The sequence below is a fragment of the Trachemys scripta genome, chromosome 5 (assembly GCF_013100865.1).
Source record: "Trachemys scripta elegans isolate TJP31775 chromosome 5, CAS_Tse_1.0, whole genome shotgun sequence".
NCBI classification, from domain to species: Eukaryota; Metazoa; Chordata; order Testudines; family Emydidae; genus Trachemys; species Trachemys scripta.
In genome coordinates this window covers 43,922,243-43,940,196 of record NC_048302.1, presented here as the reverse complement: position 1 = coordinate 43,940,196, position 17,954 = coordinate 43,922,243, and the positions used below count along the sequence as shown (strand labels likewise).

The window sequence follows — 17,954 nt, the reverse complement described above, 5'->3', positions numbered from 1 at the left end:
GATACTCTCCGGTCACCCAGCACTGAAGGCAGTGCAGAAGTAAGGGTGGCAATACTGCAACACACACACACACACCACTTCCCCCCCCCCCCCCCCCCCCCCCCACACACACACAGAACATGAACACCACCTCCCAGACTGACCAGGGTGCCTAGTGACTGCAATGTGTGTGTGACCTTCTGCTGAACCTGCCTCCGTGTCTGTACCCTGGTAAAGGTGACTGTCCTCTCCAATTACCAACCCCCTTTCCCCCCTTCAAACACACTCTCCTCTAAAAGAACATGACAGAAACAGTAATTAACAGAAACGTATTTTTTATTAGCAACTACACAGTTAGGGGATGACACTGGGACGTGGGCTTGGGGGAGGTGCTTTTGGAGTGAAGGAAAGGACTTATCAAATCTTTGGGAATGAGAGCCATCTGGTACTTGAGCACTCTGCAGGGGTGGAGTGACAGTTTTCACGGCCCCTGCCGCCCCTCCTTCTTGGGACTTTGGGTGAGGGGATATGGGACTTTGTGGGGGAGGAGGGCGGTTAGAGATAGACTGCAGCAGGGCTCTGTCCTCCTGCCTCCGGTCCTGCAGAACATCTACAAGGTGCCGGAGCGTGTCCGTTGCTCCCTCAGTAGTCCAAGCAGCGTTTGAGTGGCCTGCTGGTCTTCCTGCCGCCACCTCTCCTCCCATTTGCTGTGTGATCGCTGGTATTGTGACATGTTCTCCCTCCACTGGGTCTGCTGGGCCGCCTCGACTCAGGAGCAGCCCATAAGTTCTGAGAACATGTCGTCCCATGTCCTTTTCTTTCTCCGCCTAATCTGCGCCAGCCTCTGGGAGGGGGATGCCGGGGTAGGTTGGGAGAAAGTTGCAGCTGTGGGATGGGAAAAAGGGAGTGAATTCCTCACAAAGATAGTTTTGTGAACAATGAACATAGTCTCTCTCTGTGAACAAGACCATGCACAGCACCTATCACATGCGCACTCAGGACAAGGTTGAATTTTTGGCCTTTGCATTCAGTGCCTGGGGTCTTGCAGTGGAGATCAGACAAGCGGGGCAGGACAGGAGAATTCGGGTAGCAGGCTGACATGGTAAGCCATAGACTTTTGGCTGCTTAAAACTTAAAATTATAGAAGTGCCCTCCTTTCACGTTCAAAGCAATGCTCCTAGCGTTGGCCAGTTCCTGCTGCCGGCAATTCGACAAGCATGAACTCTGCCCCGTCGCACCCCCTCGCGGCTGTCCCCGGGAAAGATCCCTGTATGCTGCCCCTCTCCCGTCTCCACCGCGTGGCTGTAAACCACAAGTTACAGTTCTGTAAAGGAGCAGGCAAGCAGTCCCAATACTAACATTCCCCTAATTCAAAGCAGGTCACCATGAGCGACATCACTCTGCTGAGGATTTCAGAAACAGAGAAAGACCGCATGCTGCGTGAAAGCCAGCAAAAACCAGGGCCATATGCCGCCATGCTCTGCAAGGCAATGATCCTAGAGTACTTGATGATAGCCTGGCGCGGAAAAGTTTCCTACCACAGAGGACACAATAAGGCCGCTCTCCCCAGGAACCTCATGCAAAGGCTTTCCAATTACCTCCAGGACAGCTTCGTGGAGATGTCCCATGAGGATTTCAGCTCTATCCCCGGACATACAGACCTTATTTTCCAGTAGCTGCACTGGCAAGGACTAAAAATTAGAGCGCCTAGGGCAAAGTAATCATGATAAACCGGACATTGTTAGATTCTTCTGCAGTAGTTGCACTGCCAAGGACTAAAATGTTAAGCACCTAGGGCAAACTAATCATGAAAAACCCATTGTTAATGTTCCTGTTCTATTCAAAATAAATGTTTACAATGTTTAACACACTTACTGACTGATCCTTCCCCTGATTCAGGATCCGGGTTAACGCGTGGGGAGAGTTGGTAGGGGATCTCCATGAGGGTGATGAAGAGATCCTGGCTGTCGGGGAAATCAGCGTTGTAAGCGCTGTCGACTGCCTCGTCCTCCGCATCTCCTTCCTCATCTTCCCCATCCGCTAACATCTCCGAGGAAGCGGCCGTCGACAATATCCCAGCCTCAGAGTCCATGGTCAGTGGTGGGGTAGTGGAAGCAGCCACACCTAGAATGGAATGCAGTGCCTCGTAGAAACGGCATGTCTGGGGCTGGGATCCGGAGCGTCTGTTTGACTCTTTGGTCTTCTGGTACCCTTGTCTCAGCTCCTTGATTTTCACGCGGCACTGCATTGCATCCTGGCTGTATCTCTTCTCTGTCATGACTTTTAAGATCTTCTCGTAGATCTTCGCATTCCGTTTCTTGGAGCGCAGCTCCGAAAGCACGGACTCATCGCCCCACACAGTGATCAGATCCAAGATTTCCCGATCAGTCCATGCTGGGGCCCTCTTTCTATTCTGAGATTGCATGGTCACCTCTGCTGGAGAGCTCTGCATCGTTGCCAGTGCTGCTGAGCTCGCCATGATATCCAAACAGGAAATGAGATTCAAACTGGCCAGACAGGAAAAGGAATTCAAATTTTCCCGGGGCTTTTCCTGTGTGGCTGGTCAGAGCATCCGAGCTCGGACTGCTGTCCAGAGCGTCAACAGAGTGGTGCACTGTGGGATAGCTCCCGGAGCTATTAGCGGCGAATTCCATCCACATCTACCCTAATTTGACATGGCTATGTCGAATTTAGCGCTACTCCCCTCATCGGGGAGGAGTACAGAAATCGAATTTAAGAGACCTCTGTGTCGAACTAAATAGCTTCGTTGTGTGGACGGGTGCAGGGTTAATTCGATTTAACACTGCTAAATTCGACATAACCTCCTAGTGTAGACCAGGCCCTAGACAGGCACGCACCTCTTCCAACCCCAAAAGCAGGTATGGTTTTAATAATCTGAGTGGAGTCCACAGGGTTTGCCAAACTAGAGTATCTGAATTTTAAACACATGGTGAGAAAATGATATTTTAACATGTACCATTTCCTTGGTATCAGCAAAACTCAGCTTTCACTTTTCACTATTTTTTAATAGATGCAGAAGGTGTGGCATGAATGTAAGGAAAAATGAATTGTTAAGACACTATTTAGGCAAATAAACTGATTTATGCCTGTTAATAAGCAAAAGGCAGTGAACAGCAGTGTATGAAAAACTTCCCTCTTCTTCTTAAAAACATAATACATGCAGTAGAGCCAGTTTTAAAGGCACATTGCACAGTTAAACAACTGTGAACACAAACATTTTCCAACCCTTCCACAGACGGCAATAGGAAATGTATTTCTACACTATAGCTGGGAATGATCCTCCCAGCCCAGGTAGCCAGACTTGAGCTAGCATGCTAAGAACAACAGAGTGGATGTTGCAGCTCTGGCAGAGGCTCAGGCTAGCAACCTGAGCTTGGCCCCAGGGGATTGGGTGGGCTGGAGAGCCAGACAGCAATATCCATGCTGCTATTTTTAGCACGCCAGCAAAAGCCTCACTAGCATCAGTCTGTCTGCCTGCACCAGCTGCAGGGTTGACATATCCATATAGCGTTCAGGTACCACAGGCACAGTGCAAGAATATGAATAAAAAGGAATGTTCATCCATATATCTCTAAGCACTTTAGAAAGATGGATAAACATTGTTAACCCTATTTTATAGATGGGAAAAATGTGGCAGAGCACATTAAGTGACTTGCCCAAGGTCATGTAAGTCACTGGTATAGCTGGTGTCGTATGGTCAGCAGGCTGTTTAAGAAGAGGTCAGCCCTCGCTGTCACCAGTCTAATTTCCCCCCAGGTCATAGGACTGGGAATCCACAGAACATGTGACTGAAAGACAGGAAGAGTTTTCCTTTAATAGATGGCTCTTTAATCTAGCAGAAAAAGCCATAACAAGATCCAATGGCTGGAAATTGAAGCTAGACCAATTTAGATTGGAAATATTTTTTAAGAGAGAGTAACTAACCCTCGAAAGAACTTACTTTGGGACATGATGGATTCTCCAACATTTGAAGTTTTATTTAAAAAATATATGCTAGAAGTTAAACAGAAGTTATGGCCTTGGTGCAAAAATTACTGAATGAGGTTCTATGGCCATGATACAGAATAGGTCAGAGTAGATAATCATAATGTCCCTTTCTGTCCTTAAAATCTATGAAGTTCTGCCAAGGGCCAGCTTCACAGTCATGGGCTAGGATAATGGCAGAGTCAGAGAGGGAGCAGGAATGGAACCCTGCAAGGAGCTCAGCTGAAGAGGCCTGAGAATTGGCTAGGAAGCGGTGTTGAAAGAAGACGGGGAAAAAGTTAAGTAGAACAATCACTTCACAGGTTTGGAGCCCAGATTGGGAACAGAGGTCTCAGCCTCCCCCCCCGTTCCTCAATCACCACAACTTGATGATCACAACATCACAACTTGATGATCACCTGTTCTGTTCATTCCCTCTGGGGCACCTAGTATTGGCCACTGTCGGAAGACAGGATACCGGGCTAGATGGATAAGACTGGGTAAGCACTGGAATAAATTGCCTAGGGAGGTGGTGGAATCTCCATCATTGGAGATTTTTAAGAGCAGGTTAGATAAACACAGTCAGGAATGGTCTAGATAATACTTTGTCCTGCCATGAGTGCAGGGGGGACTGGACTAAATGACCTCTCAAGGTCCCTTCCAGTCCTATGATTCTATGGACCTTTGGTCTGACCCAATATGGCCGTTCTTATGTACAGGGGGCAAATTGACTTCCCTGCCAGAAGAAGAAAAGGACTGAGTCAGAGAATTGAGAGAGAGCGGGAAAAGAATTACTGAGGCCAGAAGGGGGCTAGCACACTGTATTGTTTACTGGAGCTTTTGGTTTGCCCCAGAAGACTTTTGGTTTGGCTGGAGGACCAATGCTCCCAACTCACCCAGCACTGTGATCATCTGTTAAAAGGAAACAGAGGCCACATTTACACTAGCGTGGATACTGTGGTACAGTTACAATGCTGCAGTTTTGCCACTGTAGCATTGTAAATGCTTGCTATGTTGACAGAGGAGGGGTTTCCATTGATAATAGGTGATGATAGGTAATCCACCTCTCAGAGATGCAAGAATTCTTCTGTCGACTTAGGTCAACCTAACTACATTGCACAGAGTGTGAAATTTTTCACAGCCCTAAGCAATGTAGTTATGTCAATCTAATTTTTAAGTGTAGACCTGGCCTGAGGCTAGCAGCACTGGATGTTGGCTGCATGTCACAGAGGATATTAAAACCCAAGTTTCCTGACTCCAGTCTGGTGCCCTATCCACTAGACCATACTGCCCTCCATATGTATAGTACATGTTCAGTTGTTACTGGTGGAACTCCACCATGTGCTAGGCACTATACCAACACAAGAAAGCATGGGTCATATCCCAAAGAACCTACACTCTACAATTGTATTTTTTACTTTTATTTTTTAATACATAAAGGAATACTATACATCCCCCAAAACAAGACACTGAGGAAAGAATAATTATTCTATTTTGGTTACCTTATTAATTGTGCAACTCTGTTATGTCATAATTGTTGTTAAATACAATATAACAAACCCCATCGTAGAATCAGCATTCCATAACATACAAGTCAAATAATGTTACATAAATACTATGAAAAAGCTCAAGATTCAGTTAATAGGACAGATGTATCACTTAATTACCAGTGGTAACAGAAATCACAATGGCAACAGTTATGAAAAACCATGTAGCAGTGAAAAATCTCTCTAAATATTTGGAGATCTCTCAATGTAAAGGAGAAATGCGGAGATTATACTGTATAACCCGAGATATTCCAGCTCAAACATTGGATTTTTCCAAGAATTCTAACCTGAATAAATATAACCTAGATGTACAACCCTAGTTAGAGTATCTTTTTCTCTGAACTAGCAGGCCCAAGGGCATAGACTGAATGACTTAAATGGGCTCACCTCCATGTTACATGAACATGCAAGTTCCACATTTGTATCTTGATGAGGTAATACAAAAGAAGCTTCGACCATTTCCCATGATTTTTAGATGCAACTGCTGCAGATAATAGACTTTTTAAAAGATTGACTTTTTTTGGTGCTTAAAAAGGCTTTCAAACTCTCATTTTTTATGACATTTATAAATGCATACTAAAGCTCTTATCATAGTTTAGCTGAAGAGGTTGTTTCCTATAGCTTCAACCATCTGGAATCATATCAAATATCTAATTTTTTTATCCATTTATCTAATCAGTTGACATCCACAGATCTGATTCAGGCTGTTTCCAATCTTCTCCCATTAACACCTTCAGGTTAAGTTGTTTGAAAAATTCCAAGCGATGGCTGTAAATAAAATGGGGGGAGGGGCGGGAAATTACTCAAGGTATGAGATTTGTTTCTTTACACTCAGAAGTTAAGAATAAAAATGGTTGCATATCCATAAAAATAATTTAATATTTATTTTCCTGAGTTCTTGGACAGTGACATAACCGGTATTCTATTTATTTTCCATATTGTTTTGTGAGAACTAGATCTAATAAATTAGGAAACTATAGAGCTGTGTAAGACTTCAACAAATCTTGCATTGAAAATATGGGTCCAAAACCACAGCTACAGCCAACCAGCACACAGCACACATTGGGTGTAAAGTTAGCTAGCATTAAGCTCACCTTTAAACTCCTGCACTCTTTGAGCTGCTGTGCACTGGGCCAGTTTCCAAACTTAAGTAAAAGCAGCCTGATGGCTGATCTAATGGACACTGGCTGCTAATGGAGGCTGAAACTGCAGTTGGTGAATCACTCCAGTAAAAAGGGAGACCCACTTCACCCCTGCCTCCAACCACATCTTCCAGGTTAGCAGTAGAGAGGGAATCTGGTGTAGGACCCTGACTATTGGAGGATCACCGCTGTCACTGGAATGACCCTCTCCTTGCCTGTTATACTGGCTCTATGTCCAGAATCCACCAGTGATGTGACTTAAAGCTCAAGATCTAGCCCAAAGACAGTACTTAGCCAAGGTTCTCCCTCCTTCCCCCTCCCCAAATAGGCAAGAATGAGAATGAGGGGAACACCGCTTATTTCCATTAATAATTATTAATTTACTTTTAGAGCAATGGTGGGATGGGGGAAAACGGTTGGAGAACGTTAGTAAACATGAACAGGAGATTTGGAGGAAAAGGAAAAGAGGAAAACGACATCAAAGGCAGAAAAAAAAAACAGAGGGGAGTAAAATGAAGCTGGTATAAAGGGATGGGTACACAGGGCTTGAAATCTCTCTTTCCCATTTACACAAGAATGAAATTAAAGCTATGCATAAAATCCTGATTAAAACCCTGTAAAAATCCTTGCTTGGTGCATCCCTTTGGGCCACTCTCCTGGAGCATTAGAATACTAGATGTCTTCTTTCCATTACATATGCTGTAGTCATAAGTACCAGCCAGTAAATCATGTAATACAGCTCACACTATGCTAGTATCACATAACTGTTAAAGGGAAAGATTTTTCCCCCCCTCTTTTCAAATAACTTTTTCATCTTTCTTCATTTGATTTAATTCTTAAGAGTCAAAAATCAATAGTAAAGATGAATTACACAACAAAGCTGAAATTGCAATAAATAATCTATTTATATGCGAGATGCTCCCCCATACCAAGGTTTGGGGAGAATTCATACAAATATTGTTAGATATTCCATAAATTCTTTCCTTCCCCCATAAAATCCTTCTAGCACTCCCTTGTTTGCTGCAAAAGATAAGGCATTCTTCTTAAACAACACAAATATCAGAAGCCTTACTGCACAGAAGTAGCAATTAGTATTATAACCCAGTTCATCGTTGTCTGAGTTCACTTCATGGTCAGGGCAATAAATAGGTCCAAAATGGAATCCGGGTGAGGTCATGCTTGTCTCTTTTTCTTTTAATATTACAATCTCTTTCAACTGATTTAGTCAGTCCCCCTTTACTGCAATCAATTCCAAAATGAGAAACTAGGCTAGGGCTGTCATGAATAGTAGAGAAGAAACAAAGCAGGTCCACTGGAGATGCAGATAGTAAGATTATTACTGGTTGGCATTTCAAAGGGTGTTCTAGGCAGGGAACCGTGGGACAATCAAATTGATCTTGTTGAGAAAGGTGATGAAACAGATGCCATTGGTGTTGAAAGCATCATTTGCTATGCACTTACGGGATAGCAGTAAAAATCAACCTCTAATTACAGCTATCTGCCACAAAGCTCTTTACACACAGCAGAGTGCTTGTGAAACTGGTGCTTAGCAGCATAATTAAAGCACTAGGATGGTAGTCTTAAATTTCTAACTAAATGAACTCCATTTTACAAAATTTTCTCCAAGACTCCTATTATATATTGTGATGCAGATGAGATAATTCTCTACTTACAAATCCGGTTTCTGTCCTTTCTGTATTTCATGCTGAGGCACAGGGTAAAGTGCTTCATACGTTCTCTTTGCTTCTGATCCATGAATTGCAAATGCATTAAACTTGTCAGTGCATGGTGGAAAATAACTCCAAGGGAGATGAGCTCTGCCTTCCCATTTGGTCTCTGTTCTGGACACTTCAAATGTTAAAGCAAGTTCTTGCTATGTTAGAGCAATAAAAAAAGCAAAAGAAAGGCAGTTGTTTCTTATTTGAAAGATAAAGATCAACTAGATACTAAGAAAGGATGTTAGTTTTCCATATTTTATGGAAAGCATTTTATCACTTACTTTCCATACTCTTCTTCTGCCAGAAAGCAACAGCAATAAATGTTGTCCATGGCTGACCATATTAAAATAGAGCAACAACGTTATTCAACTGAAGTAAACTATTAGTATACTCCTATATTCACATATGTAATGGGAACTCATACATATCTCAGGGCTGAAGTAGCTTCCACAACTGTTGTATTCCGTACCACACCTCCACACTTATGTGTGTCTGAGTGAACATTAGAAATGCTAATATAATGGCATTGAAAATATAAGGTGACATTTTAAAAACCAATAGAAAAGCACTGTACTTACGGACAGAGTTCAACTTCTAAGTACCGCTTAGTTGTCTCACTGAAGAAAAATGCTTCTACAACTGAAAAACAAACAAAAACCCCATGCATACCATCAATATAATATGGTAATTACTTATTCTGTTCCGCCTCTGAACTTCTCACTAAATAAAATATTTTATTCTCTATTTATGCAGAAATTTAGCCTACAATGTTCTAGAATTCCACTAATTGTACATATGCCATCAGCAGTTTAAGATATTCTGAATAATATGCCACAATCATAATTTAGAATGGCAATGCCTTTTTTTTTTTAAATATAAAACACAACTGTCACCATAAGGAGCTTTATAAAAAAAAAAAAGCAGCAATAAAGGGGTTATTTTGATTTTGCTTTGTTCTATCTAACCACTAGGTCTCAAGCTGGAGTCAACCGGAAAAAGATAGTTCTGCTAACTGATGTTAGCTGTCAACGGGACAAAAGTAGCAACAGCTCAGAAGCACTTCACTTTTGATGCCTGATGTGAGTGAAATTGCTTAAGACTTAGTGATTGTAATCAATTGCACTCACAGTAGACATCATAGGTAAAGCACTTAAGTGCAGGAACCTGGTGCTATGAATTTCCAATCTCCTGGCTTGAACATGAAATACAAAACAAAAAAAAGAAAGAAAAACAAAAACAGAGGCATACACGTGCATGCACACAAAGATTAAGTGCACCCAGAGGCCTGTCATTAAGACCAGCTGAAGCAGGAATCCTTGGAGGGGGATACAAACAGCCAAAGAATAAAATGTTTGGACTGTAAAAGCCACTGGCTTTTCCGGAGGATTACTGAATCTGGAGAGAGAAGTAGTGTTCTAAGGCAGCAGGCATACTTGGAAGCAAGCTGTCCTTGTTGTATCACCCTTCAGGAGAAGTTGATGGGAAAGTGTATGATAAGGGAGAGGTATAATAAGGTATTCATGGCCTGAATACCGCACCACTTTCAGATTAGTAAAGAATTTTAAATATGAATCTTGAAGGTCATTTATTGCAGTGTCAGAACAAAGTACAGTACTCACTCACCATGTACTTTTTCAGAGCAAGAAATAGAGGTTATTGATTTCGGCTATAGAAAGGAATAAATACAATTTACTATCTATTTATTAAATTATTTTGGTTGTATTTTGCATTAATCTTGACTTTTTAGACACAATTAATTTTGTGGGTAATAGGTGTTAACAACTTATTGGTAGATCGCTAGTATTAGTGCTTTGATAATCACAACAGAAGATGGAGCATTGCTGGAAACAGACTGACCCATTCACAACAGCACAACTGAAAAAGGAAAAAAGAATGACATACAGAAAAAAAACGAAACAACAGTGCTGTTGTAAAAATAAATTTTGGGATAGGCATAATTTTGCACTGAAGATTACATGAACTAATAACATTTCTCTGTTTTTATATACTGTGTTTGTGATCAATTTTGTTTGACAGTAGCCTCCTGCAAATTTATTATCTCTCAAATAGAATCCCATCGGAAGAAGTTCAATAACTGATGATTTAAGTTACCAAAATTTGCCAGTTACTGGTTTAGAGTTTAAACTATTACTGGTTTAAATTGAGTTGTCTGTTTCTTTAAGGAAAAGTATAATCATCATTCATTAGGATTAACACAATTGCCACTCTATCTGTACATTTCTAAATATACACTCCCCCCCCCTCATCTTTAGGATGAGACATAAAAACTAAGCTCCTTACCATTACTTGTCATGACTCTATCCCTCTATACTTTTCCCTCTAAACTACACTCCATCCCTCTACACTTTTTAATAACAAAAATCAAATATTTTTTATTAAACAAACCACATGTCTACACTTTTAACTTTAAAAAAAAAATCTTATTTAGGTATTTACACTCTGTTTGCCTCATATATTCATGCTGTTTCAATCAGATAACATATTCACTTCCTTTCCCAAACTAATGTGACTTGTTGTATGTGCTATTAAACAACTAACCACGACCCTTTGTTCCAAGGTTGACTGTATTTCTATAATGGGAGAATTGATTTACATATATACACACACACAATGTAAAGTTTGCAAGTTGTTTAAGGACCTTTCTGAATGCAAGGTGTCATCATAAATAAGTAGTCATTATTAGTAGCGAAGTGTTTTCTTGAACACTCAACATTCTTTCTTCCCTTAATATGCTAACTTTACAGTCTCACCAGACTTCGTCTTTAAGGGAACTGTACTGTGATCAAAGAATCACAATTTGTAACAAATAGATTTAATGTATCTGTCGGTTCAAGCTATATTAGCCTGGTGAAATAACTTACCACAGGATTTAAAACAAAAAATAGATACGTCAACTACACAGGAACACTAATATCTACACTGGTACAAAAAATTAAGTATACTGCTCGAGGTATTACACAAGATTTTTGTTTGCAATAAAACATGTCCACTTACCCTCGTAGTCCCACAGTCCACTGAAAGGCTTTCCTGGCTCTCCAAGTGGTGCTGGAGGATCATTAAAGAAGGGAGCACTTACTTCCATCAGCAATCCTGCACCGCCTGACTTCAGCCTGACAGTTACTGGCTCATGACTCACTGGTAAACTGTCCCATGTGTGTTCAATTTTAAATTCCATCTAACTATTTTATAAACAAACTGGAAATGGAAGTATGTCAACAATTCCAGATTAGCTGAAAAGACTGTCCTGTTGGTATTGTCTAAAGGAAGAGAAAAAAAAAATTTACAAAATTGTATGCAATGTTATTTTGTTATCCTAAGTATGAAATGCAAAGAAAGTTAGCACATGGGATAATTGATCTCTTTGTACCTGATCTTTCAGTTCTTTCTGATGAGGAAAATGCAAATGAATGTCAGTGGGACTTCTCCCATGAATAAGAGCTACAGGATGATGCCCTTTAAATGGAAGGACTAGCTTAAAGAAAATTGAGCAAAATTAAAATGAAAGACTGCATAGAGGCCATAAAATGGATTAATATTCTTGTCACAGCTTAATACGGTTAATTGCAAATTCTGCTTTTCACATACAAGGATTGATAAAATAAGCTTGGTCATAGTACCTTAAAAACAGAGGTCAGATTCAGTCATTGAATACAAATGCAGCTCTGCTGAAGTCAAAGGAGTTGCACTAGTTTGCTGCAAAAAAGAATTTAGCCAAATGAGTTTTATAATAAAAGCAAATTCTGCACACTGTTTAAAATTTTAGAAAAAGCAGCCAAGCTCAAATATTAAGATGATCACAACATGCACTTAATTAAAAACTTATTCCTGGGATATACACATAGTCCTGGAACCCTAAAATTCATCCTTTTCTGAAGGAAAAAAAGGAGATCTTGTTTTTTCAAAACAGGACCTCAGGGTTATTCAATGAACTTCACCCTGTAGTACAGGAACATATGATGTAATCCTGATCCCACATTCAAAACATCAATAAAATGACTGTGTGTGGAGGGTCCAATAGAAGGATTTGGAAACATGTGGGGCTAAGATATGTTTCTCTACCCCTCATCACACACACGCAGTCCATGGCTGCTTCTGGTACTGTAGTCTATTGGAGTGTCCATGGCCAACTATGTTCCCATATGCAGGGATTGTAGGCAAAAGATAGGTAATGTCCTGCCCCTCTGACCCATCACAACCACCTCCCCCACTCCCCACTCCTCCCCCCCACCCCCATAGAGTGGATTGTCACAAAGCTGGCTCTTCAGTGCTCAGGTGGTTGCAAAATACTCTGCATGACAGCTGGGCCCCACCTGCAGGCCATGAATCGGGTGGTTCCACTTAGGCCTTTCTGTATAATACTATCTTAACATGAAAATTTTTTTTTTTTAAATAAATGTCAGAAAATTTGAAAAACAACATTTTAAAACAAATGCAAAACAAAATGTATGTACTTGTTGCTAGTTAATGCTTTCAGGAATCTTACACTTGCATAATTAAAATAAATAAAATTGCCAAGCGATTCATTTAGAATAAGATCCAATTACTTTTGTTATTTTGAAAATACAATCTCCCAAGTTAAGATTAAGAAATGGCAACTGTGCATGTGCACATAAACATTATCTTCCACAAATTGTCAAAGATTTTTACCAAAACAATCAACATCTATTCTACATTAGACCAAACTATAAATTTCCACTGCAAAATGCATCTTCACTGATTTGTGAATGTAAAAATAAATTTATTTCATGGCAAAGTAACATGTAATACCTATTTTGTAAACATCAAAATATAAGAAATTAAAATTATTAGAGAACAGTTGGCACTAAGGATTGCTCTGCTGTAAGCCAATAAAATGCAGGGATTTAAGAACCAAACCAACATTTCAACTCATTAAACCCATTGCTGAGTCTTTATTTTCATAGCAGCATGAATTAAGGACCATGCACTCAAGTAAGTTTTCAGCTAAAAGGTAAACTGTAAAGCTGATACTTTTAAAGGTTATCTGCAAATAAACCACCATATTCTGCTACTGACTATTTACACACATCTTCAATGAAATTAATGCGGAGTGGGGTGGTTTAAAACAAAGAACCTTCTGTGAAGGAAGTGGAGATGTAATAATTTATGAATAATATACGTTGACCTGGTTATTGGAATGTTTACTGTATGGATATATTGGTTAGTTTAGTAGTTGGGCTGTAATGAAAATAAGCAGCAAGGAAGAATAGCTCAATGTAAGCCACCTCTCAGCGAACACTTGAGGGTTTACTCCTGGGGGAATTCTGCACCACCGCGCATGCACAGAATTTACATCCCCTCACAGATTTCTTTGCTTCCCCACAGAAAACTGACTTTCTGATGGGGAAGCAATGGGAAGCCACAGGAGCAGTCACGCAAGCCTCCCCAGCAGTATATTTCAGGTACCCAGGGCAGTCAGAAGAGAGGTAAATCACTGTGATGCAGGGGGCGGGACTGGGGAAAACCCGGCTGGTGGCTTCTACCCCGCGCCAGGCTCAGCTGCTAGTCCCAACTGGGCTGGGGAGAACGGGACTTCCTCTTCCCTTACACAGCATCTGGGGCTGGATCAGACCCACCCCCAGATTTCTCCCTCAGCTGCAGAAAGCTCTGCAAACTCTCCCCAGCTTCCTGAACCCATTGCTCCTCAGCTTCAGGGGGAGGGATCCCTGTATAGGGAGCTGCTCCCTCATCTGCCCAACCCCTATGCATCCAGACCCTCTCATACCAAAACCCTTCTGCCAAGCCTCACCTTCCCACACCCAGAACCCCCCGATGAGCCCCACTCCCCATGCACCTGGACCCCCGACTGAGCCCCCCCCCCCCCCCCCCCCCCCCCAACCCTCTCCCCCCCCCCCCCTACCCCCCCCCCCCCCGCTGAGCCCCAAGCACCGTCACCTGGACCCCCCTGCAGAATCCCATTACCATTCTACCCAGAACTCCCCAACAAGCCCCTGTGCATCCGGATCCCACACTGAGCTGCCCGTACCCAAATTGCCCCACACAGAACCCCCTCCCCCTCCACCCTGGATCCCTTCATACTAAGCCCCTCCACACTTGGATCCTGCCTTGCTGAGCCAGCCTGTCTGCACCTGGCACAGAGGGGAAGGCACAAGTGATGTGTTTCTGGGACAGACCCGGTCCTTGCGCTGTCAGGGTTGGGTGCAGCCTCACCGCTGAGTCCGTATCCCAGGGGGCAGCTGCACAGTGATCTCCCATCTCTGTGCAGCCAGCGACCTGTGCTCCTCAATGCCATGCTGGAGCCTCCACATTTATTTGACAAATAAAATTTGCAGAATTTTAAAATATTGTGCACAGAATTTTTTTTTTTTTGGCGCAGAATGCCTTCAGGAGTAAGGGTTGTTATGGGGTAATGGCTCTGAGGAATCTGTCTTGACTTCCTGCGGAGCCTACTGAACTGTTTTTTGATGACAAAGGCAAAAGTCCGGGAACTAACAAGAACAAAAGAACTCTGGTTAGATAAAAAGAGACTGGAGAGCTGTTAGAGACTGGAAAGTAGCTGGGGAGCTGTTAGGGGAAAGCAGACACCCCAAACCAACTGGGGTGTCAGAAGAAATTCAGCCTGTGAAGGCCAACATGAAGGGATTGTAAGTCATTAGGTATGCATGTAGACTGTGTTGGTTTATAATCCTTTTTCCTCTAAATTATTTGCTCTATTAAAATAAACAATGATTTGGCTTTCTGGTCACCATATTTGCCTCTGTCACAGATTCCCAAAGGGAAGAACTCCACGTGTTGAACTCTGTTGGATCTGCTGGGAAAGCACAGTTGATATTACAGTCCAGGACCTGGTCTACCTTGGGTAAGAGTGGGAGAACTGTGGAATTCCAACCCAGGAGAGGTAAGGGCACAAGGCCTAACACCTGCGGGGATGCACTCAGAGAAACCAGAAAGAGAGGAAAGACGTAGCTATCCCTGTACTCACGACGCCTTCCAACTACTCGGACACAATGGTAGTATAGGATATAATCTGAAATTCTGAAAACTTCATCCACTTCAACAATGTGTGCTGAATGCTCCATTAAGCAGCCTACTGCAGGAGGAATATTCTGCATGCTTTCTTTTATTCTTAAATACTAAAGGTCTATCCTGTTGTGATGGGATAGCACCTGGTCAGCCTTGGCACTGCACCAAACACTATTCTAAAGAGCCACCAGACTCATCTGAACCCCTACAGACTAGTTTCTGTGAAGAAGCTTTCTATTTCTTATAATGTATAGTTATCAAGTTTGATCAAGTAGGCAGACAGCAAAGAATGTCCTCTGCCACTCTTTGTCATGGGAAACAGTACACTTCACCTGGTGTGGAGGGGGCAGAAAGGATGTTTACCCATGTAAGGGCATGTCATTGTCAGGCCCAAAATTAGAAAATTTCAAAAACTGTATCAGATTTTAACATTATAAACAGGAGAAAAACATTCATACTTGTGTAGAAGCATTAGGTCTTATATCCTTTTTAGGCTGCAGCCACTGGAGGGCAACATGCTCACACAAACAGGTGATGGGACAGTAACTTTTGTAACAGTAGTTAGCTTTTAGAGGACAACGTGATCATATACTCTAACCAGGAGTGAATTACATCCAGCAGACAGTTGAGGCACGTACATACTGGGTAAGGATAGCCACACATAATTAGTAAGTTATCTGGATAGAGCAGAGCTGTTTTGCTGTGTACTGCACTGTGCAGTAATTCCACAAACCATTCCAAGCTCTCTGTGAAAAGTTCATGTATCTGAACAGTGATCCAGTTTTTAGAAGTAAATTCACTGGTTGCAACTAAGCCAGGGGAAAGCCAGTCAGCCTTAATATCATGGTCTTCGGATTGTGACTATTTAGAACATAAACTGACAACTGTTAGATACAGTCATGCTTTTAGCAGGTTTCCATTAAATAACATATTTACATTGAAATATTAATACAATAAATATATATTAATGCAGTATCACCTTTTCCTTTAAAAGAATAGAGCCTAGCTCAATAAAATAACTAGAGTGAGGATAACTAGGTAAAGATACTCATGAAATGTGGAGACGCTAAAATGTATTGTTCTTCTCTGCATGGGAGAAAGATTTAAAACATGTTTGAAAATAATACTTATTTTTAAAAGCTCCCTTGGTCTTTGCAAACAAATAAGCAAATAAAGGAAACTCAAATATTGGGCCAATCATCTTAACAATGTCTCTTTAAATAATGTTTAAAAAAAACAAAACAAATAAACAATTAATGTTCAATTCAATAAGATTTCATTGACATGAAAAGCTAGACTAATTCAGGATAGGGCCACAAACTGTGCGGGGCTTTATGGCTTGTTTCCTTTACTGTCAATTTCCGCTGTGGTGGCAGTTTGTTATGTAGCATGATCGCTCAAGCTGAAAAAAAATAAAACTTAGTCAGCAAGGGCTAGAAAATGAGACCCAGGCACCAATTCTGCTAATACTTATGTATGTGAAATATGTGGCACTGTTCACATGCTTATGGTTAAGCACATAAGTAAGTGTTTGCAGCACTGGGGCCTAAAGGAGAAGTACAATGGTTCAGACCGTAGAAAAAGCAGAATTTAAAAGATTGCAGAAAAGTACTAGGTCAATGATTTCTTGGAAGGACAGCGGGAAGAAAAATAAATTCTAAAACAAAGCTAATGGAAGATCTTCTGTGGATAAATAAAACATACATTACCAAATGAACAAAATGGGGCAGGAATTAATGTCTAGTACGTGAGATGATGCACCTTTTCATCTATACAGAACCGCAAAAGGATTATATATTGTGGATAATCTTTTAGATGATTACTTTAATATTGAAAAAACTGTGTCTGAAAGATCTATCAGAAAAGGTCACTAATTGCATACATGAATCTTGAGACCTTGATCCTATAACTCCTTGTGCACTGAGCAGCAGGAGTATAAGGTGACTGTGCTTTGGAGACGTGTACACAGAGGATAGGTGTGGACATAACTAAGGCTGAGCAACTAGGGTTCTGATTCAGCTTCCACGGAAGCGAACAGAAAGATTCCCATTAACTTAAATGGGAGCTGGATGGGGCCCTATGTGTAATTCTCCACATTTAGTGAAAGTAAGCCCCAAGCCCACTGTGGGCTTGTTCCCTTACTCTGAAGAGTTCAGGGTAAAAAAGGGCACAGAATGAGTGTGCCTCAGGATGTAAACAAAGCTTCATGCTCCCCGCCTGTATTAGACAGCTGTAATTTGGTGGTTATGCAGATCAGGATCTGATGCTTCCTTTGTCCTGCTCATCATTTTTACCTTGTGCCTACATGTACAACACACTGCACCCAGGGCCGGCTCCAGGCACCAGCTTCTCAAGCAGGTGCTTGGGGCGGCCGCTAGGGAGAGGGGCGGCAGGTCCAGGTATTCGGCGGCAATTCAGCAGACAGTCCCTCACTCCGCCAGGGAGTGAAGGACCTCCCACCGAATTGCCGCAGCAGATCGCGATCGTGGCTTTTTTTTTGGTTTTGGCTGCTTGGGGCGGCCAAAACCCTGGAGCCGGCCCTGACTGCACCTGTACAATAC

The 17,954-nt window shown here is 41.9% G+C and overlaps 1 protein-coding gene across 12 annotated transcripts in view; it reads right to left on the bottom strand.

The window, feature by feature from the left end:
• The window catches only part of C5H4orf33 (chromosome 5 C4orf33 homolog), a 97,240-nt gene that overhangs the window by 74,777 nt on the left and 4,509 nt on the right, over nucleotides 1–17,954 (bottom strand). For 6 of the 12 annotated variants that reach the window (XM_034772432.1, XM_034772437.1, XM_034772431.1 and 3 more), the window contains exons 3-5: nucleotides 12,009–12,084; nucleotides 11,386–11,648; nucleotides 8,949–9,009 (exon numbers count right to left, since the gene is read on the bottom strand). In XM_034772432.1, the coding sequence (XP_034628323.1) occupies nucleotides 8,949–9,009; nucleotides 11,386–11,566 (242 nt within the window). In that variant the 5' untranslated portion in view covers nucleotides 11,567–11,648; nucleotides 12,009–12,084. Of the gene's footprint in view, nucleotides 1–5,371; nucleotides 6,279–8,325; nucleotides 8,526–8,651; nucleotides 8,704–8,948; nucleotides 9,010–11,385; nucleotides 11,649–11,758; nucleotides 11,864–12,008; nucleotides 12,085–17,954 lie in introns of those variants that run through there. The other 6 variants (XM_034772439.1, XM_034772443.1, XM_034772433.1 and 3 more) reach the window with 6 other exon arrangements.